The sequence below is a fragment of the Eschrichtius robustus genome, chromosome X, assembly GCF_028021215.1.
Source record: "Eschrichtius robustus isolate mEscRob2 chromosome X, mEscRob2.pri, whole genome shotgun sequence".
In the NCBI taxonomy this organism is placed as follows: Eukaryota; Metazoa; Chordata; class Mammalia; order Artiodactyla; family Eschrichtiidae; genus Eschrichtius; species Eschrichtius robustus.
The window spans coordinates 6,056,947-6,080,937 of record NC_090845.1 but is presented as its reverse complement, the minus strand read 5'-3'; the positions used below and the strand labels follow the sequence as shown (position 1 = coordinate 6,080,937).

General features: G+C 41.3%; 1 protein-coding gene across 3 annotated transcripts in view; it reads left to right on the top strand.

The window, feature by feature from the left end:
* The window catches only part of PNPLA4 (patatin like phospholipase domain containing 4), a 128,666-nt gene extending 105,478 nt beyond the window's left edge, over positions 1 to 23,188 (top strand). Inside the window, exons 7-8 of one of the 3 annotated variants that reach the window (XM_068532442.1) lie at positions 2,533 to 2,609; positions 2,948 to 3,829. In XM_068532442.1, the coding sequence (XP_068388543.1) occupies positions 2,533 to 2,607 (75 nt within the window). In that variant the 3' untranslated portion in view covers positions 2,608 to 2,609; positions 2,948 to 3,829. Of the gene's footprint in view, positions 1 to 2,532; positions 2,610 to 2,947; positions 3,830 to 14,160; positions 14,230 to 23,146 lie in introns of those variants that run through there. The other 2 variants (XM_068532449.1, XM_068532447.1) reach the window with 2 other exon arrangements.
* Positions 23,189 to 23,991: the final 803 nt, after the last annotated feature.

Genomic DNA, 23,991 nt, shown 5'->3' with positions numbered 1-23,991 from the left:
CGATAAGCAGCAAGGATTTACTATATAGCACAGGGAACTATATTCAATATCATGTATTAACTATAATGGAAAATGATCTGAAAAAATACAACTGAAACACTTTGCTGTATATATTGTGACACTAACACAATACTGTAAATCAACTATACTTCAACTAAAAAAATACTGTAAGAAATGAGTTTAATTTGCCCCTAAGTTTTCTGGACTGCACTGTCCTGTGCCATGTGAATATACAATCACCACATAAATACATGTGTCTCTGTGACAAATAAACTCACATACATTAGCACATTGTTTCAAGATGCAGCTCCAAAGCTGCCTTCTTCACAAATGCTGCCTTCTCCATAAACCCTCCCGTGACTGTCCTTCTCCACTGGAAGACTCTTTTCCTACTCTACTCTTAGCATCACAGCCCTGGGATGTTGCTGGATTTCTTATGCCTGACATCCAGGTCACTGTCAAAGCTTGTCACGTGACCAAGCTCAACCACTGCTCACCCCACAATGTCTGCCTCTCAACTGGACCTCCTGAAATACCGCCCATTCTCATCATTCTTGCAATTATGTTCTGGAAAGTCATCGCGGATGATGAATTAGTGAATACCAAACCGTTGCTGCTAGCGAAGTACAGGGTTAGGTATCTGGGAGCCTCTGGTCACAACATTTTCACCAGCTGATCAATACATAATCTTGTGTTGAGTGTGTATCTGTTTAAAGGCACCTTATTTAATAGATACCATTGAGTCATCCACAGGGAACTTGGGGCCATCAGCGCTACAACTCACGCCTACCAGAAGCTTATCTAACTCAAGTATTTTCTCCCTAAGGCATTTCTTGGTCTTTCTCCCCAACAGCAGACAGCACTGAAGCACTGGGCTTGGGGGTCATTTCCAATAGCAACATCACCAACAAAAGACACATAAATGTGCAAAACGTGGCACTAAGTAGTCCACAGAAAGGACACTTGTTTACAGCCTGAAAGCTGCAACTAGAAGGCACTGCTGCGCTGTCCAACCCCAGCTGAGCACGTCTGTGAGTGACCCCGAGAGTACCTGGAGCGTTCATTTAATGGTTAAAAATAGATCATAGTGGCGCGGATGAACTTGCAAATAGGGGCCCTGCGAATAACGAGGAGGGACTGCATCCTCCTAACTGGTGTCCCTCTTTCCATTCTGGCCCTGCCACCATGTGGCAGCCAGGCCATTTACAAGCAACGTCCGTGAAGCATTTAGACTTTTCCAGGTAACACCACCCAGCGGCTTCCCGTTGTCATCACAATAATACAACTCAAGTACCTTTCCGGGGCCTGTGAGGACCCCAGAGATTTTCCTTCTGCAGAAGATTTTCCTTTCCCCACTCCTCCCTTGCTCCTTACATCCCCTTTGTTTCTCCAAGTCTCCCTCTCACTCATCCCTGCTGTGTTGGCCTTTCCCAGACCCCTTTCATCACAGGTCTCAGCTGCAAGGCCACTTTATCAAAGAATTCCCTGATACTTCAAGGTCGTGGTTCCCCTCAGCCCCTCCACCTTGCTGTGTCCTGCACTTTTCTTTATCAGAAGCAGTTTTATTGATTTGCTAGTGTGTTGTCTACACCTGTCAGAATATAAAATCCCCGATAGCAGGATCCTTGTGATCTCCCGCTGGATTTATACCGCAGAGGCCAGTGTCCCTGGCACACAGCAGGTCCCAATATACAAGTGTTGAATGAATAACTTGCAAAGTACTCCTGGGTGCCACTTTATGGTACTAATTTATGTGTTTGTCCCCATTTTCCCTATAATAATGTAAGCTCCTGGCCAGTGGAAATGACTTAGGTCCTGGTTTCACGCAAAGATGTTTACACTAAATCTCCTTTCCCTACTGAGTCATCTGTGGTTAGCAGGATATGGGTGGCAACAAAGCCACACGTTTGAATAGCTTTTGTACATTATAAGCTAAAAATAAACTTATTGAATAAGTGGCCTCAGTTCTGGTGCTCGTGTGTTTGTTATGTTTTACTTCCTAATAAGCAATCCCAGTAGGTACTGGCTGAAACCAGCAGCCATCATTTATTTTTTATTCTGCACACATCTGCAGTTTGGGGCATGTCTCGGTGGTCAGAGCTTGTGGCTGTTCCTGCGGTGACAGCTGGCTCTGGCAGGAGAGCTGGGGGTTCAATCATCTGATCCCTCACACGTCTGGGGATGACGCTGGCGGTCCCCGGACCTCAGCCGGGCTGCTGGGCGGGCACTAGTGTGTGATTACTGGCTTCCCTGAAGCATGATGGCTGCCTTCCGAGGTGTGGATGCCTAGGAAGAAGCTGCACTACCTTGGGTACCGAGGCTTCAGGGGCGGCACCCCTTCCGCCCTATCACATCACAGACCCACCCAGATCCGGGACAGCGAACATTAACCAGACCTGTCGTCTCGAGAAGATCATCAAAGCAGTCTGCATCAATATATCACAAGATAGTTCATTTCCACCCAGACAAAAGGGTGTTAACTCAATGTTTTTCTTCTTTTGTTTCTGGTTTGTGTGTGCCTGGCTTACGGAGGTGGCAGGGAAGTTGAGACAAACAATAACAGAATCTGACCTCTCTTGGACCAAAGGGGCGTTTCAGAGCGAGTAAAGGTAAGAGGCAGTGGACTGCAGAGTTTAATCTCAGAATGGAACAGAGCCCTAACAAATAGTACATTTGCCCCAGTCAGCTTTCTAGACGAGAATACCAGAACACTGGTTATTGTAAGCACTTCCCACTGACTCTCTGGATACTCAAATCTGTCACCACGAGCCAGATTCTTACCAATTCCAGAAACTCCCTTTGCTCTTTCCATTGGCTCCCCAAGAGGAGGAGGATGTGCCCTCTTGCTACCCTCTTAATAAGAGACCTCCATTTACCTTTAGCCAGCAGTTTTCTGTGGAGCTCAGAATGCTCACCCCTTGACGTGTATCTCTTGCTCTTTCTGTAGGGCAAAGAGCTTCAGGAATCCTTGCAAGGAACATGACTAAGTTACTCTGTCAGGAGCTCTACCAGAATTTGGAGATGCTGAGACTTTTGTCACAGTCTCTACCCTCAGGTGCTTCCACTGTTGCAGGGGAGAGAGACAACGAACTTCGGTTCTTACGGTCTGTCTCGACGGGAAGGTACCATTTTGTAAAACTCAAGGGGAGTTTAAGTACTTGAATGATGTGAGTTCCTTCACAGGGTCTGAGCATGTGCTCTGAAACCCCAAAGCCTTCTTGAATTAAAACAGCTCGATCCACACTGAACTTTCCAGCTGACACCATTCCCTCCTGAAGTGGAATCATTACAATTCACGTGTGGACACAGAAATAGACACTTAGACTATGAATATAAATCTAATATAGAATAATCAAAATTCAGTAAATATACATTGATATACATCTGTATATATAAAATGGCTAATCTGAAAGAATTGGTGGAATTGGGCCATATCAATTTTCATAACATTTTCTCCTTGGGCAAAAATGTACTACATCTGCAGGCAAACATTTCCATGAAAATTCAGGTGGATGGACATTTGGCTCCATGTGTGGCAGCTTTTTTTGTTGTTATGCTTTGATAAATCATCACCAAACTCCTCAATGAGCAGCCATCTTACTCACTAATTGAATATTTTAACTTTTTTCCTCTGTAGATATGGTGTGTCATTATATTTTCCATTTTGTGCCTTGCTTTTCATGCATTTAAAGTGCTGGAGCAGCTGTTTATTTGGAAAGCTTCCATTATGGCCATAATAATCTCCAACTAATTGCACATCAAATATTTATTTCTTGCACATTAAATTAATGAAGCAGTTTCAACAAGAGAAAAATTGGATCAGGTTGGCAAACGGTGCCTATAAATCCATGAAAAATTCCCAGTTCTTTTTTTGGCAGGACTCCTTTGATACAGATTAACAATTTTTTAATGGAAAAAAATTCCCATTATCTAGATGTGACTTTTTAAATAGGCAAGTTTTCTTTATTAATGTGCTTTTCTCAATGTTTCCTTGATAGATCATATTATCACTTCCAGAAATGAAAAAAATAAGTCATACTATTGATTTTCAAATAAATTATTTGGTATCCTCTTTGCCTTGAATTTAACATGGTTTTTTTTATATTCTACTTTTTTTTTAATTGAAGTACAGTTAATTTACAATCTTATGTTAATTTCAAGTGTACAACAAAGTGATTTCATTTTATATATATACACACACACACATATATGTGTGTGTGTGTATATATATATATTCTTTTCCGTTATAGGTTATTATAAGATATTGAATATAGTTCCCTGTGCTACACAGTAGGTCCTTGCTGTTTACCTATTTTATGTATAGTAGTGTGTATATGTTAATCCCAAACTCCTAATTTATCTCTCTCCCTCCCCCCCCCAATCCATTCTACTTTTGCTACTGTAAATGCTTTCAATGGGTTAACTTTATCCAGCTGTATTAAGATATGGCTGATACACAAAGAACAGCACATATTTAACATGTACAATTGATGAGTTTGGACATATGCAAATAAATGACTGTAATACCATCCACACAATCAAGGTAACAGCATACTCAACACCTCCCAGTTTCCTTGTGTCCATTTGTTGTTTGCGTGCTGAGAGCACTTGACATGAAATCTGCTCTCAACAATTTTTAGGCGCACAACACCACACTGTTAACATAGGCACTATGTCGTATATGGCGGCTCTCTAGAACTTATTCATCCTGTGTAACTGAAACGTTATTTCCCCAGCCTCGAGCATGGCAACCATTATTGTATTCTCTGCTTCTATGAGTTTGACTATTTTAGATACTTCACATATGTGGAATGCAGTATTTGTCCTGTAAATGTGGCTTATTTCACTTCAACAGATATTTTTCCAAAGAAGACAAACAAATAGCCAGCAGGTGTATATGAAAAGATGTGCAGTATCAGTAATTATCACAGAAATGCAAATCAAAACTACAGTGACATATCACCTCACACCTGTTAGCATGGCTACTGATCCAAAAAAAATAAACAAAAACAAAAACAAAAAATAAAATGTTGATGAGGATGTTGAAAACCTGGAACTCTTGTACATGGTTGGGAATGTATAATGGTGAACACTATGGGAAACTTATCCTCAAAAAAATAATAGAAGTACCATATGACCCAGCATCCTAATTCAGGATATATCTAAAAGAATCTTGAAGAGATATCTGCATTCCCACATTCATTACATAATTATTCACAATACCCAAGATATGGAAACAACCCAAGTTCTATCAACAGATGAATGGATAAAGAAAAAGTATATACATACAATGGAATATTATTCAGCCTTAAAAAGGAAGGAATCCTATCCTTAAAAGGAAGGAAACATGGATGGACCTGGAGAACATTACGCTAAATGTTGATTAAAAGTAGCAGCTGAATTATTAGAGAAATACAAATCAAAACTACAATGAGGTACCATGTCACACCAGTCAGAATGGCCATCATTAAAGAGTCTAGTGGAGGGGGTGTGGAGAAAAGAGAGCCCTCCTACACTGTTGGTGGCAATGTAAATTGATGCAGCCACTATGGAAAACAGTATGGAGGTTCCTAAAAAAAAATGACAACTAGTGTGCCTTATGATCTAGCAATCTCACTCCTGGGCATCTATCCAGACAAAACTATAATTTGAAAAGACATGTGCACCCCTATGTTCATAGCAGCACTATTTACAATAGCCAAGACATGGAAACAACCTAAGTGTCCATCAACAGATGAATGGATAAAGAAGATGAGATACATATATACAATGGAATATTACTCAGCCATAAAAAAGAATGAAAGAATGCCATTTGCAGCAACATGGATGGACCTAGACATTATCATACTAAGCGAAGTCAGAAAGACAAATACCATACGATATCACTTATATATGGAATCTAAATTATGACACAAATGAACTTATCTATGAAACAGAAACAGACTCACAGACACAGAGAACAGATTTGTGGTTGCCAAGGGTGAGAGGGGTGGGAGAGGTATGGATTGGGAGTTTGGGGTTAGCAGATGCAAACTATTATATATAGGACGGATAAACAAGGCCCTACTGTAGAGCACAGGGAACTATATTCAATATCCTATGATAAACCATAATGGAAAAGAATATTTACAAAAAGAATATATATATGTATAACTGAATCACTTTGCTGTACAGCAGAAATTAACACAACATTGTAAATCAACTATACTTCAGTAAAATTTATTTTTTAAAAGCAGCAGCTGGAATCCCACTCCTGGGCATATATCCAGAGAAAACCATAATTTGAAAAGATACATGCACACCAATGTTCAATGCAGCACTATTTACAATAGCCAAGACATGGAAGCAACCTAAATATCCATCAACAGAGGAATGGATAAAGAAGATGTGGCACATATATATAATGGAATATTACTCAGCCATAAAAAAGAACAAAATAATGCCATTTGCAGCCACACGGATGGACCTAGAGATGATCATACTAAGTGAAGTAAATCAGACAGAGAAAGACAAATATCATATGATGGCACTTACATGTGGAATCTAATAAAAAATGATACAAATGAACTTGTTTACAAAACAGAAACAGACTCACTAATCTTGAATTCAAACTTATGGTTATGAAAGGGGAAACATAGGGGGAAGTGATAAATTAGGAGACTGGGATTAACATACACACACTACTGTATATAAAATAGATAACTAATAAGGACCTACTGTATAGCACAGGGAACTCTACTCAGTTTTCTGTAATAACCTATATGGGAAAAGAATCTGAAAAACAATGGATAAATATCTATATATGGATCTATATATACATTGATATACATAATATATAGATATATATATAGGTATAAAAACTGTTTCACTTTGCTGTACACGTGAAAGTTACACGACTCTGTAGTTACACGACACGTGTAGTTACACGACGCCAATAAAATTTTTTAAAATATATAAAATTGTAGTAAATAAATAAATAAATGTCATTTTCTTTAAAAAAAAAAAAAAGGTAGCAGCTGGCTAACTTATTTTGAAAATCGGCACTTCCAACTTACGTTTATTTTTCTTTTGATACATTTTCTAAAAGATGTCTGATACTGTTTTCTTTTGGACCCATTGCTGGTGTATAGAAAATGACTAGTGGTTTTGGAAAAGAGTTTCAGGAAAGAATTTCCCTGAACAGTAGGTCTGTCAACACTAAAGATAATGCCTACAGGTTTCTTCCATCAGAAAAAGTTACCTTACAATTTTACAATAAGATAATAATACACAGTTGCCACCAAACATTACTGAGTGTTTACAATGCTTACACAGCTCCAATAAAAGTGTCCCTGACAAAGGAGTTCTCATCTAGTTACTGACTGACTGTTAAGTTTTATGAGTCATTAGGTGTCCCTTTTTGCATTATACTTCTGAGTAGGGTTTTTGGTATCAGTTACCTGTGAATGAAACATAGTTTGCATTTGTTTGCAGAAAGGTCCTTTTAAAGCAACTTACGAAGTTCTCATCATGCGGTTTCCTTAAGACAGAAGCCAGTCCATATATTTATATGGTGTATTATGGGCGTATCTCGGATACATTTCAGGTTTGGTTCCAGACCAACACAATAAAGTGAATATGGAAATAAAGCAAGTCACAGATTTTTTTGGTTTCCTGGTGCATGTAAAAGTTATGTTTACACTATACTTTAGTCTATTAAGTGTGCAATAGCATTATGTCTAAAAACATCTCAATGTACATACCTTATTTTAAAAATACTTTATTGCCAAAAAATACTAACCATCAACTGGAAACGAAGCAACTGACAAGGGATTAATTTCCAAAATATACAAACAGCTCATGCAGGTCACTATAAACAAACAAGCAAACGACCCAATCAAAAAATGGGCAGAAGATCTAAATAGACATTTCTCCAAAGAAGACATACAGATGGTTAAAAAGCACATGAAAAGATGCTCAACATCACTAATTATTAGGGATATGCAAATCAAAACTACAATGAGGTATCACCTCACAACGGTCAGAATGGCCATCATCAAAAAGTCTACAAACAATAAATGCTGGAGAGGGTGCAGAGAAAAGGGAACCTTCCTACACTGTTGGTGGGAATGTAAACTGGTACAGCCACTATGGAGAACAGGATGGAGGTTCCTTAAAAAACTTAAAATAGAGCTACCATATACTCCAGCAACCCCACTCCTGGACATATATCTGGAAAAGACAAAAACTCTGATTCAAAAAGATACATTCACCCCAATGTTCATAACAGCATTATTTACAATATCCAAGACATGGAAGCAACCTAAATGTCCATCGACAGATGAATGGATAAAGAAGATGTAGAACATATATACAATGGAATAGTACTCAGCCCTAAAAAAAAGAAAGAGGGGGCTTCCCTGGTGGCGCAGTGGTTGAGAATCTGCCTGCCAATGCAGGGGACACGGGTTCGAGCCCTGGTCTGGGAGGATCCCACATGCCGCGGAGCAACTGGGCCCGTGAGCCACAACTACTGAGCCTGCGCGTCTGGAGCCTGTGCTCCGCAACAAGAGAGGCCACGATAGTGAGAGGCCGGCGCACCGCGATGAAGAGTGGCCCCCGCTTGCCGCAACTAGAGGAAGCCCTCGCGCAGAAACGAAGACCCAACACAGCCATAATTAAATAAATAAATAAAATAAATAAACCCAAAGTTTAAAAAAAAAAAAAAAAGTAAGCTGAAATATTTAAAAAAAAAAAAAAGAAAGAGGGACTTCCCTGGTGGCGCAGTGGTTAAGAATCCGCCTGCCAATGCAGGGGACACGGGTTCGAGCCCTGGTCCGGGAAGATGCCACATGCCGCGGAGGAGCTAAGCCCCTGCGCCACAACTATTGAGCCTGTGCTCTAGAGCCCGCGAGCCACAACTACTGAACCAGCGTGCCACAAGTGCTGAAGCCCGTGCGCCTAGAGCCCCTGCTCTGCAACAAGAGAAGTCACCTCAATGAGAAGCCCATGCACCGCAACGAAGAGTAGCCCCCACTCGCCACGACTAGAGAAAGCCCATGCGCAGCAAGGAAGGCCCAATGCAGCCAAAAATAAAATAAATAAATAAATAAATAAATTAATTAAAAAAAGAGAAAAGAATGAAATAATGCCATTTGCAGCAACATGGATGGACCTAGAGATTGTTATACTGAGTGCAGTAAGTCAGACAAAGATGAATATCATATGGTATCGCTTGTATGTGAAATCTAAAAAAACGGTACAGATGGAACTTATCTACAAAATAGAAATAGAGTCACAGATATAGAAAACGAACTTATGGTTACCGGGGGTAAGGGGGTGGGGCGGAGGGATAAACTGGAAGATTGAGACTGATATACACACTACTATATATAAAATAGATAACTAATAAGGACCTACTGTATAGCACAGGGAACTCTACTCAATACTCTGTAATGGCCTGTATGGGAAAAGAATGTAAAAAAACAATGGATATATGTATATGTATAACAGATTCACTTTGCTGTACACCTGAAACTAACACAACATTGTAAATCAACTATACTCCAATAAAAATTTTTTTAAAATGCTAACCATCATCTGAGCCTTCAGGGAGTTGTAAACTTTTTGCAATGGTAATATCAAAGATCAATGACCACAGATCACCATGACAGATATAATAATAATGAAAAATTTTGCAATATTGTGAGAATTACCGAAATGTGACACAGAGACACGAAGTGAGCAAATGGTGTTGGAAAGATGGTGCTAATAGACTTGCTAAATGCAGGGATGCAACAAACCTCCAATGTGTTAAGGAAAAAAAAAAAAAAAGTTGCAGCCCAGGTCTCAAGACCTGAGAACCAGAGAGCTGGTGGTATAAGTGCCCATCTAAGGGCAGGAGAAGACCAATGGTCAGCTTATGAAATCAGGCAGAGAGAGCAAATTCTCCCTTCTTCCAGCTTGTTGTTCTGTTCACGCCTTCAACAGATTGGGTGATGCCCACTCATCCTGGAGAGGACCATCTGCTTTACTCAGGCCACCAATTCAAATGCTAATCTCATCTGGAAACACCCTCACAGACGCACCCAGAAATAACGTTTAACCAAATATCTGGGCTCCCCATTGGCCCAGACAAGTTGGCACATAGAATTAACCATCACATGTACCTTTAGGACACACCACATGCTCTCTAGCAGGAACTCCAATTTCCCCCCAAATTGTTATCAGCATCTCTGGCTTCTGCTCACTAGATGCCAAAAGTCACCCTCCCACCCTCTCCTCACTGCCCAGTCCTAACAACCAAAAATGCCTCCAGACCTTGCCAGGGGTCTGCTGTGAGGGCACAGTCACCCATGCAGAGCACCACTGGCCTCGCTCAACCCCATTCTCTGGGGACATCCCCCTTCGGACTCTCCAATATTTCCTACCGGTGAGTTCCTTGGAGTGAATTCAGCTCTTATCAACCAGTCCTTAATTATCAAAATGAGAACCACACCAATAATTGTGGATTACTCCATGTGAACAATGACAGGTTTAAACATCTTTCTGGTCCTCTCACACCACTTCCAGGTCTTTGCAGAGGAAATCAGATGTTATCGTCTAGATGAGCGGTCCCCAAATTTGTATGCATATTAGAATCATGGATGATTCTTACAAAATTCAAAGACCACATGGCACCCCAGAAATAAAATCAGGATCTCTGAGGGTAGCACAGAGGCATCACTAATTTTTTTTAATTGATTTATTTTATTTTTGGCTCTGTTGGGTCTTCGTTGCTGCGTGCGGGCTTTCCCTAGTTGGGGCGAGCGGGGGCTACTCTTCGTTGCGATGCGCGGGCTTCTCATTGCAGTGGCTTCTCTTGTTGCAGAGCACGGGCTCTAGGTGCACGGGCTTCAGTAGTTGTGGCTCACAGGCTCTAGAGTGCAGGCTCAGTAGTTGTGGCGCCAGGGGCTTAGCTGCTCCGCGGCATGTGGGATCTTCCCGGACCAGGGCCCGAACCCGTGTCCCCTGCACTGGCAGGTGGATTCTTAACCACTGCGCCACCAGGGAAGCCCCGCATCACTAATTTTTGATGTTCCCCAGGTCATTCCATTGCACAGCTATTTGGAAACCGTTGGTCTAGATTTTTGCTAAACTGAAGGACTCGTGTATTGTCGTTGATCAGCCATCACATTCGTAGTTGTCATCCAGAATCTAGTTCTTACAAAACTTCCGTAGCATCTTGGGGACATAATGTCATCTACTTCTATTTTTAAAATCTATGTGTCTGGCCTATAATACGTAAGTCCTGTGATCGTGAGGAGACTGAAAAGAGGTGACCTGTATGAATTCCAAAATACAGCAAGTGCCACCTAGAAGGTGCATACCCAACAGTGACGACTACAGCACCTCTTCTTGCCCCCATTTAATGGGGAAAAGATAAAAAATCACGTTGAGTTCATTCTTTCAATCACAGTCACATTTTCAACCATCGTCTAGGAAGCTGGACAAACAATTCAATCAGAGGCTCATCGCTAGAACAATTTTCTATTCATCATTTTAATCTGTATCTTGGTGGACTGGAATCTATTTTTAAGTCATTGTTTTCAGAAAAGCTCCTTGTATGGTCTACACTGGGAACCACCGCATGCCTGGGAATGTGCTTCACTTGCCTTCACCCTTAAGGAAATTCTTGGGTCAGGAATACTAACCACTCCACATTCTGTAGACGTTGTTACTGGATCTTTTAGCACGTGGTGCTCCAGAGAAGCGTGGGACCAGCCCCGTCTTGCTGCCTTTCTATGTCACCTGCTTTGTCTGCCAGGGGAGGTAGAGATGCTACTTCATCTTCATTACGGCTACAATGGCACAGCACGTCTCAATTTGATTTCATTTTTATTAACTTTGCCTGAAACCCAAGTGAGGCCATTCAAGCTAGATTCATGTTGTTTTCTCACTTTAGTAAAGTTTTCTTTGGTTACAAACCTTGGCTATTATTTCTGCTCTGTTTGCTTTCAAATCATCTTCAAGAACACTAATTAGAAGCTGATTCTTTTCTTTCTCATTTATAATTTTAATCTCTCGCCATTTACATCTATTTTTCCGCACTCTGGGAAAGTGTCCCGTGTTTCTACGTGCCAGAAAGTTGATTATTTTTTCATGTCAGTTCCATTCTTTCATAATTTCAATGCAGATTCAAATTTGGTCATTGAGTTTTGTGTTTCTGTTTTTTGTTTTTAAGTCATGTCTGTGTTCAACTTATCCTGTTCTCTTCTTATATTCCATGAATGCCTTTGTATTTTCAGTACTGGAAGAATAAATCTAACTATTCTCATTACAGAATAATCCCAATTGCTTAGAAAGCTGAAGACCTAGAATATTTTCCAAACGACCCTTTAGGAAGACATTCCCTTTTAAATGCATCTCCTTTTCAAAGTTAAGGTCAGTCTAGGTAAACCTAGAGGTTTCTGCATGTCACATGTACGTCTGTGAAAAGCAGTTCTTTGCTGTGAACCATGTGCACTGCTATAGATAACCTATGCAAAGTTAGGAAACATTTTGAAGGATGGTGTCTGTCTCTGCCTTGAAGTAGGTTTGTGTCTCACACCAGATTAAGCCACGCTGTGAGGGAGACAGGAGGCACTGGGTTGGGCCGGAGGTGGGGTCATGGACAGACAAAGCCCAAAGAAGCCTCCATAAGGCTCAGAACCTGCATCTTCCTTCTATTAACATAGGGTAAGCGTTCCAGCAGTAACTGCCGTTAGACCCACGCACCCGATGTAACCCTTCCGGCACTGACCTCCTTCTTCCAAGCAGCTTACAAGGCTTGAGGGAGGGGATGACCGGGACAGGGCTTGCGCAGGACGAACGGTGGCTCCTGGCTAAAGGACTCTGCATATCAGTGCAGGAGCCTGGACTGCAATTACCCACGTGGAGTTTAAAGAACACACAAGTCCTGCAGTGAAAGGGATGAGTCATGGGGGACAGAGACTAAAGGCAAGAATACTACGTCTCAGCTAGGTCTCGGCAAGATCACTATTTCAGGGAAGCATGTTGTGATCGCTGGATACTCTACACCCATGATTTTGCTTAGTTATCTTACCAGTTTTATACAGGGATGGGGGAGGCAGCAAGTGTTGGGAGCCCAGATCTTTGAAGACAGACGGACAATGACCCTCCAGCAGTATCCCTGACACGTTGCTTGACCTGCCTGTACCTCCACGCCCTCATCTGCAGATGCGGGTAGCATGGGGTTGTCACACAGATGGAAAGAATTAGCGCAGGTTGAGCATTTAACGTGGTGCCCGGCAGAAAGAAAGGACTGAGTGTTTGTTAAATAAAACCATGTCCGTTGCATCAGAAATTTCAGCTTGGGGTGGTGATGGTTAAAAAACACGTGCGAGTTGGTAAATCAAGCCGTAGAAGAACCGTACTGTGTTCTGGATCTTGACTTGGGGGATGGGAACGGACCAAGAAAAAGATTTGTTTCCAGAGAAAAGAAACAGCCAAGTTAGAGAAGAGCCATCTGAAGCCTGGTAGTATTCCCTCCAGAAAATAGTTTCTCCCCTGCTGTCTCTCTCTTTCCCCCTTGGCTCCGAAACTCCCCGAAAAGCTTGACTTTTGCTTTAATCACTGGGGACAAAAGAAGAGTGAATTGTGCGTTGACTAAATAGGGTCCACATTCCACAGCCCTTACCAGACCTCACAAGGTGCTTTATGTTTGTAAACCATGAGGTTTCGTGAGAACGATAAGCCAGACCACTTCTTCCCCACCTGCAGCAGGAAACAAAGCTGAATCTCGCTTTCTTTAAGAAGATCAGCGTGCCTGTGCTCGTCATGCTTAAGGTGGCATATGGGGCTTCAGATGCTAACGAAGCCATCACAGTGTCACCCGGTCACTAGATGAGCGAGAATAACATCACCTTGTGAAGACAGGCTAGAATCCAGACCGTGAAAACTGGCACTTTCTTTTCAAGTCCCCCTGCCGTAGGGTGTTTGAAATGCTCAAGCCCACATCCTATTCCTCTTACAGTTGTCATAAGATTTGGGACCAAAATAAGCAGCTTACGCAAACGTAAAACACTATGAAGACACTTGGCCACAGAGACACAGCTCAGCTAAGCAAGGATCCACCACCATTTTTAATATCTATGCAGATGCAGGCCTCATGGTTGGTTTTGTTTCGTTTTTTTCCTCCAGAGATACAATTCCCTTGCTGGAAGATTTTCCGTGGAAAGAAAACTTTTGGGATGAGAGACTGGTAACTGTGTATACCTGTGGACAATTCATGACTTGGAGGATTTGATGCTGGTGGTGGGGAAGGTTTTGGAGTGGTGTCAAAAATAAAATATTTCTTCTCTTGGTTTAAAACAGTTATGTTTCCAAGCTCCTCCGGACAGTCAGATCAGAGCCAAGTGTTATCTTTGTCCTTCTCTTAGGACTGCACTTATTCAGTTAAGGTCTTCTTATGTTTGTAAAGAGGATGTAGTAGCAAAATAATGAAAGAGCAGTCACTGGTTTGGAGCCTCTTGGCTGGGGAATCAAACCTACTTCATCCTTTTTTAGTCTTTCTCTAAAACCTTTCTATAGTCTAGTTGTTCTATTTATTACCTGAATGTGTGATGTTGTAATTTCTATGAAAAAATAGGATAGTACTGATACATTTCTAAATATTTTATCTTGATATTCAGTTAAATGTTTAACCTGAGGCTATAATGCTCAGTTCAGGAGAAACCGTACAAGGAAAAATAAAAGAGGAAACAGCCTCTGGGTCTTGAGCTACTGCACAGAATGAGCCTTGACCTCAACTGCTGCTGTTTATCACAGGGCAGACATTCCTGCACAGACACTTCACGGGCTGCAGCTGGGAAACAGATCTGCTCCTGTCACTGTTAAGAGGAGGTCAAGTAAAGAAATTACTCCCAGACACAGCAGAATGGATGATAAGGCGGACTATCTATAGCAGTAAAAACCTTTTGAATCCAGTCTAAAACGGAGGGCTTTCCTATATTCCTCCCCATGTATCCCTTGCCCACATTGTCAGGGAGAGCTGCAAGCTAGATACTGCTGGAAAACAGACCCGAGAGATTTCCTTCCCAGGAAAGGAAGATTCCATCACTGTAGGAAATAGCGCTTTAAATCTGGTTGTGTAGACAGTTACTTCTGAAGGGGAAAATAGTTTGGAAGTTCTGATGCCATTTACATTTTTCCCACAACATCTTTTGTTTAATTGTCGAAAGTAGTCCTCAATAAAGGTAATAAATCAGAACACAGACGGATATTAATAAGATATGAATGGTGAGGGTGAAGTTCCAAAAGGATTGAAAGTAGAAATATTGGACAGGATTATTTTTTGTTTCAGGAAAGGGCGAGCTCAGTTTCACAGACTCATGAAGGCAACGTCCATTGTTTCGTGAGAACTGAACTCCCAGTACCTCCCTGCGTCTGGACCTATAGCCCAGCATCCCTGGCCCTTGCTGCTTGGAGTTCCTGTTTGGTTTCTGTTCCAAGGAAACAATGTCCTCATTTGGGAGTTTGGCGATCACCCTTCAAGTTTTACTTTTTTTGTTTTATCTCTCAGTTCATGTTAGAAGCAAAGAAGGCAGCACAATGTGTCAGTATAAACTTTCACCTAGAATGTTGGTACAATGGACTGAACTGTGTGCCCTCAAAATTCATAGTTTGAAGCCCTTACCCCTAGTGTGATGGTATTTGGAGGTGGGCCCAATGGGGCCTGATTAGGTTCACATGAGACCAAGAGGTTGGGGCCCTCACGATGGGATTCGTGTCCTTATAACTAGAGGAAGAGACACCAGCGCTTCCACTCTCCACCATGCTGAGCAAACGGCAAGAAGGCAGCCATCTCCAAGCCAGGAAGAGAGCCCTCACCAGAACTCAACTGCCACACACTGAATGTTTCTGTCTGCCCACCAAATTCATAAGTTAAATCCTAATTTCCAAAGGGATTGCATTTGGAGGGGTGACCTTTGGGAGATTAGGTCATGTGGGTAGAGCCCCCATGACTGGGATTAGGGTCCTTAAAAAGGAGACCCCAGAGAACTCCCTCACCCCTTCTGCCATGTAAGCGCACGGCAAGAAGACAGCCGTCTCTGAACCAGGAAGCAGCATCTCACAAGACACTGAAATCTGGTGGCACCTTCATCTTGGACTTCCCATCGTCTAGAATCATGAGGAATATGTTTCTGTGGTTTATACGCCACCCAGTTTATGGTATTTTGTTGTAGCAGCTTTAAGGGACTAAAGCCCTGACCCTGCTGGCACCCTGATCTCAAACTTCCAGCCTCCAGAACTGTGAGAAAACAAGTGTTTGTTGTCTAAGTCTATGGTATTTTGCTAAGACAAGAAGCAACAAGAGATGTGATCCCTCTACCAAAAACGCCAGGGAACTGTATCTGAGTGAGCCAATGTAGGCTGGACCTGGGGACCCAGGATCAGTATGTGTATCTGTATGTTGGTGCACATAACAACAGGTACATTTAATTAAAATACTTTGGATGCTGGATATTTAGTTGAACACATTCCCTCAATCAGATTTCTAATCCTTTTAACCTTCATATGCTACCGTTCTAATATCTTCAAGTTGAGGACCATACATGATAAGGATAACATTTTCTACCCTGTATTACCATGTTAGAAGCTTCTGGGACAAGACAGGTTATAGATAAAGCAATGACTTAGGTAGAAAATAGGTGGACGGGTAGCCAAAAATATAGCATTGGTTCATTATTAACAAGCAATTCCATCTTACGAGAGAAATAAAAAGCCTTTGAAGGACAAAGCTAAACCTTTCCATTAATTACATCCCAAATATAGGAACTGTGTGAAAACAAATAAAGCCACTGGAAATCTAGAAGTAGAAAAACCAGCTACTTTCATGTCACTGAGACAGCTTTTCTATACGAGACGATATTGCCTATTTAAATCTTAAGCTGTTTTTGCATTTGCTTCATCTGTGCAGGTACTATGTTTAAGGCAGACGTGTGATGGAGGAAATAACGCCTACACCAGTGGATTAATTTAGAGGATTCAACTGAAAAATAGCCTTACCTTCCTCTAAATTAAGAAATGTTTACTCTCAGTCTGCAGATGTCGAATGAGGAAAGAAATGACAGGGCTCTTGGTTTCAACAGAAATGTCTATCATGTTATAAATTGTGCCTTGAAAATTCAACTTCTACAAGCAAAAGTTTCCCTTCACGCACGGGAAACAGACATTGTTAATACGCTTTCTTTCCCAATTTTAGGGTTTCTGCATACACTTACAGGAAGTTAAAAATAGCCAAATGTGACTCAGTTAACAACAAAAAAATGGAAAACACGGTAAATCAGTCAACCGATTAAGAAAAATCGAGCTATTAAAGTTCCTGTAAAGAATAAAAAACCTTTTTTTTGCAGACGCATGCTAATCCTTTTGCGGTCTATTTATATCACACAGTGGCTCCAAATAAAATTTTTAGAAAAGCGTAAGTTTTAAGTAGACATTTTTCTTCTGCTTTGAGTATTCTATTTCACTAGATGGATGAAAATGGTTTCACAAACCTAACAAGTTTCATTAAACCGCAAATGTTTAATGAAAGAACTGTGCATTTAAAAAAGTCAAATCACACACAAACGAACAACTTCAACATATGTGTCACCCGGGTCTATATACCTGAGGATGCAAACATTAATAAAGTCCATCTTTCACCTCCCTGGGGGGAGCAGAGGATGGAGGCATGGTGTGAGGGTGAACGTTATGGCTTTTAAAATAGAAATCTCAGCCCAGGGAGGGGAGTGGTTGTTTACAGAATTGCTGGAAAGTAAGATAATGTGCGACTTTACCTCTGCCCTCAAGTAGCTTATATAAATCAGGACATGCAAACAACCACCTCTACTAGGCAGAATAAAAAGGCACAAGGAAGTTAAAACAAAACAACAAAACAAAACAAAACTGTGACAGTGCTAAAGAAGAAGATTCATTCCAACGAGGGTGGGGCGTGAAAATGGGGCGAGCAGTGGTGGGCAATATGGGGGGAGTGGCCTTGGAACCAAGACACAAAAGAAGAAGAGGTAGTCAAGCGGCAAGAAAACGGTCTGAAATGACACTAAAAATTAAGTCGACGTCTGTATTGTGTGCTTTTAGTCTAATTTGTGAAACGAGCTAGCCTCTTTTCCAGCAATGAGTCCACTCATCTTAAATTGTTAAAGTTGATCCCGATGGAAGCATCATGATGGGAGAAGGAGAGAAAAGAGGGGCAGGTGGTTCTGTTGGGGGAGGGGAGGGATGTACCCCAGAGGCAGGGAGCTCAGGCGCGGCCTCTCAGATCCAGCACAGTTACAGCACCGCCGTTGGGCACCAGGACCCCAGACCCAGAGAAACCGGCCAGGAACAGGGCTGGGGCAAGACCCAGTGAATGAAGACGCGGTAGAGAGAGCCACCTCCTTACCGTGCCTGGAGCTTGTCCGGGCCCTCCTTTCTCACAAGCTCTCTGCCCCCAAACCTGGTCCCTGCCCTCCTTCTCCATCACGGGGTGGGCCCAGCAGGACATGGATGCTGGGGAGATGCCGAGAGCCCTCTGCAGTCACCACACTTGGTGGGAACGGCAGGACCTGCTCAGGGCATCAGACCAAGAGCAGCTGTTCTCATCAGATGGACGCTGAGCATACAGGACCTGCAGACACGCATCGCTGCAGATGTGATTTGGTAAAAGCAGAACTCGGCTCAAAACATCCTTTTGAAAATCTCTTTCAAAACCCCGAGCGCCAAGTGCATTTTCCCATACAGGACATCCTAAATAATACATAGCAAGCAGAGCCATGAGCACGGTACCCGACGCGGGATTTCCGAAAGCCTTTCTTTAACCAGGTATCTTCAGCTCACTGTCATCAAAAGAATAAAAAAAGAAACCAAAAAATCTGCATCTTTATTGCTTAAACTTCCCTGATATGCTTGGGCATTGTATAGATGGAAAAGAAAATGCTTTCAGGATGAAAGTTAAAGTAGCATTGACATATCTACACTACCAAATGTGAAATGGATGGCCAGGGGGAAGCAGCCGCATAGCACAGGGAGATCAGCTCGGAGCTTTGTGTCCACCTAGAGGGGTGGGATAGGGAGGGTGGGAGGGAGACGCAAGAGGGAGGGGGTATGGGGATATATGTATATGTATAAATGATTCACTTTGTTGTACAGCAGAAACTAACACAACATTGTAAAGCAATTATACTCCAATTAAAAAAAAATTAATGACTTTTAGAACTGAAGCAGAAAAGTAGAAAAAGAAAAGATTTTGCATTTTCTCCCTCAGTCAACTGTATTTATAGTCCAAAGCTTTTCCTCTGCAAGTAGACAGGGTTTTGAAATAAATCTTACCCTATATTTTTTGGAATGTACTTGTGATTTTCATCGTATCAGGAAAGCGGATGGAAGGGACGTAATAGCAAACAAAATGCATGTTCACAATCAGGATCACACTTGTTAATTATGGAAGACTGGAAGAGAAATATCCATTTGCCGTAGAGAGATGGCATTGTAGGCTAGCTACGAAGACAAGTAAATAAACAGGTTTCGGGGAAACTTATTGACTGCTTGCTTCAGTTTACAAATTAAAGAGAAATTGAATGCATTTTAATGAATGTACCCAGGCACACACAGAGAGGAAAGCATATTCTTTGTAGCCGGCACACACCGTGAGAGATAGGCAATTTCATGGGAGGACAACCTCTAATTTGGAATGGGCTGAACAATGACCACGCCTAGCACGTGGCTGATTCTTGATGGATGTGTTTTCCATCAAGTGTTCATTCAGAGTTTAAAAAATCAGGACTCTGTGTTTGCCATGATGAATGTTTCTTGATACCAACACATGACAGACACAATATCATTCACACAAAAATGGAATTCCTCGCCCTTCTCACCAACTTTTCCCACTTGAAGGTAAATCTCCACCGCCCTGCTTCTCCCCAAGCAGCCAGGACTGGCAGAAAGCAAACGTGTAAAATGCAGAAGGACAAGTCTATTCCCTGGATCCTTTTTTTAAGTTTCTCTCTTATATTACCTCCCACACCAATCTTAAAAGCCTCCGGTCTTCCTAAAGCCCCAGTACGGTTGTACGTTTTCCCTAATGGCTGCTTCCAGGCTCTGGGCGTACCCTTTGCCCATTTCCCATCATTGTGTACCTTTACCTAAGGCTCACCTCCCAAGAATCAATGCACAAGTCGCAGCTCTATTGCAAAGCTATCAGATAGCACGATTTCGTCCGAGGTCCTCACCCTTGGCTGCATGCTAGAATAACCTGGGCAGCTTTCAAAAATTCCAGTGTCTCTCCAGACCAAGTAAATTAGAATCTGGCAATAACGTTTTTAAAATTCCCCTGTCGATTTTCCTGTGCAGCCAACAACTCTGGCCTAAGAGATGGCCACTGGATCATTCTATTAGCTATTCGGGGGTATTTGCAATCAAGGCATTAAAAAAAATAATGCCTTAACTCAGCAGTTAACCTTAGAAGAACATTCTCTTGAGATTTACTAACAGGTGTTGAGAGAGTCAAGAAAAGCAGGGTTCTGCACTCCAACAAATTTGTGAATCGATGTACCTCACGTCACCCCCTCAGAGTTGGAACTGAGTAGGACAAATATTCTAGGAAGTCGTGCTTTTAAGAACATACAAATAAAAACAAGTACAGAACCCTAAAACCCTTCTGACTGTATTTAATCCAGGACTCCCAAATTTTTTAATCACTAAACAACTGTTTATCAGAGGACCAGAATCAGCATCCTGTGAAAATCAGACTCTGTGATTCACCCACGGGGAAAAGGCTGTTTTAACACCACAGAATCCCTCTCTAATCACCAGGCCTTTTCTCAGACACCGCTCACTCCTTTCATACAAACTCCTGCATCCCTCAGTCTGTAAGACCAGCTAAGAACACGAGGATGGGCTTTTCTTCACCCAGGAAAAGCCATTTCCCGATTCTCTAGCTGAGATTCACTTGACCTGATTTCCATGATGAAGCTTAGACATCGAGCTTCACAGCTGGAAGGACGATAAGACATTACCTAGGATGAAATGCCAGAATTCCTCCTAGGGGGCCTTGGCAAACAAATGCCACTCGAACACAAGCACTGTGATACCACGACAGTGGCTACTAAGGAACTGAGAGGCCAGACACGCTGGACGAAGGGAGGATTCATGTCCCCAGCGGGGCTGAGCAGGACAGCAGGAGATTTCTTCATGCTACTCAGGACAGTGGCATTTAAAAGTTCTTAATTGTTTATTTCTGGAATTTTCCCTTTAATATTTTTGGATCGCGGTTGCCTGAGGGTAACTGAAACCACAGAATGGGGGGCACACTCCTGTAGAGACGGAAGAAACGCATGCAGACCTGAGACCTTCCCACACAGAAGCTGAAACCAACCTGGAGCATTGGCTCTTACGTGTTGACAGAGAAGGAGAAAGGAAAGGGGCGTGATGAGCTGTCCACTGAGAGGCGTGAGCGAGTTCCCTTGTGCATTTGCTTTGAGAGGACCTAGGGGCACAGGAGCTGGGACGTGTCCTTGGTCTACACAGAACAACGAGGAAGGAAGGAGAATTGAATGCCAATTCTTTTTTTTTTTTAAGACCATTTTTTAAGAGCAAGTTTCCAACAAAATTGAGAGGAAGGTACAGAGGTTTCCTATATACCCCCTACCCCTACGCATGCATATTCTCCCCCTTTATCAACATCACTCACCAGAATGGTACTATTTTTTTTTTTTTTTGTTAAACCAAGGATGAACCTATATTCACACATCATAATAACCCAAAGTCCACAGTTTACATCCTGTGGATTTGGCCAAGTGTATAATGATATATATACCTGTCATTATAGTATCATACAGAGTAGTTACACTGCCCTAAAAATTTCTCTGTTCTCTACTCATACCCCCTTCTTCATTCCTAGCAACCACTGATATTTTAATTTTCTCCATAGTTTTGCCTTTTCAGAATATCATAGACTTGGAATCATAGTACGTAGCCTTTTCAGATTGCATTCTTTCACTTAGATATATGCATTTAAGGTTCTTCCACAAACACGGATTCTCAGAAGTAACGGATGATCCAGAGGAGGATGTGATGCAAATCATTCATGCTGGAATTGAACTGGTTGAGGGTCTGAACATTAAATATCATTTCTTATGGAGATGAGTTGGCAATTATTAAGAAGGAAAATGAGGTGGTCACAGCAGGAATAGAGTTTATTGATGTTAACACGTTTGTTTTACCTTGGAAAAACGTGCATAATGTATGTCTTCAAAAGTTTACATCAGCTTCTCATAATTTCCATGTGTCCTTACTGGAGAGTTTCCTGAGTGTCAGAAAGTATGGTGTAGGTAGAAGAAAATAGGGTGTTAATCCAGTTTCCACACCTGATGAAAAGCCACTTCCGCGAATACCAGATTAAGCTGCACTCTTTAATTAAGATATTCCCCTCGTACAATGATATCTCATTGTTGCTGACCTGACGAATGGAGAATTCACGAAGGCTTGGATGTCACCTGGCAAAACGTTATCTTGCAAAGCAAAGCTCACCTTCATATATTGTGCAAATCCTTAAAGTAGTAAACATGTATATACCTTCAAACGGTAATATAATTTGGACGACTCTTTCCACTCACATGAAGTAGCGTGCTTTATGGATTTCCTATTTCAACGTACAGTTTACACTTCTGACATTTTCAACATAGGGTCTACATTTTATTCACTGCATCTTATTCACTCACTTTAACTATGAAGCAATCATTTGTGCATATGATTGTAATGGGTAAAAGTTTTCGGTACACTTAACTCTTAAAGGTAGAGATGTTTCTTTTTTTTTTTTCTTAAAATGGAAAAGGTCTAATTTTAAGGGCTCATGAATCTCTATAAAATCAGAACCATTACCTGTGCTGTCTGTTGCTATGGCTACATACTCATGTGATCTGTAGATCTGACATAATTCAGGTATCTCTGCAGAGCAATATCAATGCAAAGACATCAGAGAAACTTTAAGCCATGCAGGGAACCAAGAAACATAATTTACAAAAAAGATTTTAAAAGAAAAAGGGCACTCCAGGAAAAAATAAAATTTCTTCATTTTGTAATATATTTTCTACTTTTATTATTAACTATTCACGTATCTTTTTATGTATGTCGTTTCTCTTCCCAGGATCTACGTCGTCCATTTAACACTTAAAGTGCACACATTAACTAGAAGAGGAAAAAAGGTAAAGAGTTTCTTAGCTATGGAATATTGCATAAAATAACATAAGATGTTTGCAGAGATTAAAAGTTTATTGTTTTGCTTTCAAATCATAAGCTGCAAGAGCCATGTTTGTGTAAAGAGATTTTCTGGCACCATACCTCTATTAAATTGTGTTGAGTGACCTTTGATGAAATAATAGAGCCATATTGCTTTTGAAGACATTAACTTTCAGAGTTAATAGTTGGCTTTGTAATCCGATGGTACAAATGAAATTTAGAATAAAACAATGATTAGGTATCACTTTTGTAAATAAGGCAACTCTGTCAGTATTCATGCCTGGCTACATGGTTGAGAGATAGGTAGTAGATTGATAGAAATACAAAACATGTTCAGATATTAATTGCATAATTAATTAATTTCACTGGACATGATTTTCACCAGAATCCATTATAGCCAAAGCATGTGTTCATCTCCTGGGATCCCAGGAAATCAGGCTTCTTAATTGACACATTAAAGGGACTGGTAAATAGTTAGTCTTTGTAGGGATGTTATAATGGACAAGTCTGTTGAAATAATGAAAAGAATTAGAGAAAGCATTAGAGAAGAAAGCAAACAGACGAGTAGAGAAAAAGAAATACATGATGATGAAGATGAAGAAGAATGAAAGAAAAGTGCAATTGGAAATAAAAGATGAAATACTGTGTACATACCCAGATAGAAGCCCTGGATGTAAGTAATCAAGCCTTAGGCAAATTGAAAGAAAGCAACCTGATGTTGGAAATAGAAGTTTTACCTGGAAGCTCTCAGAG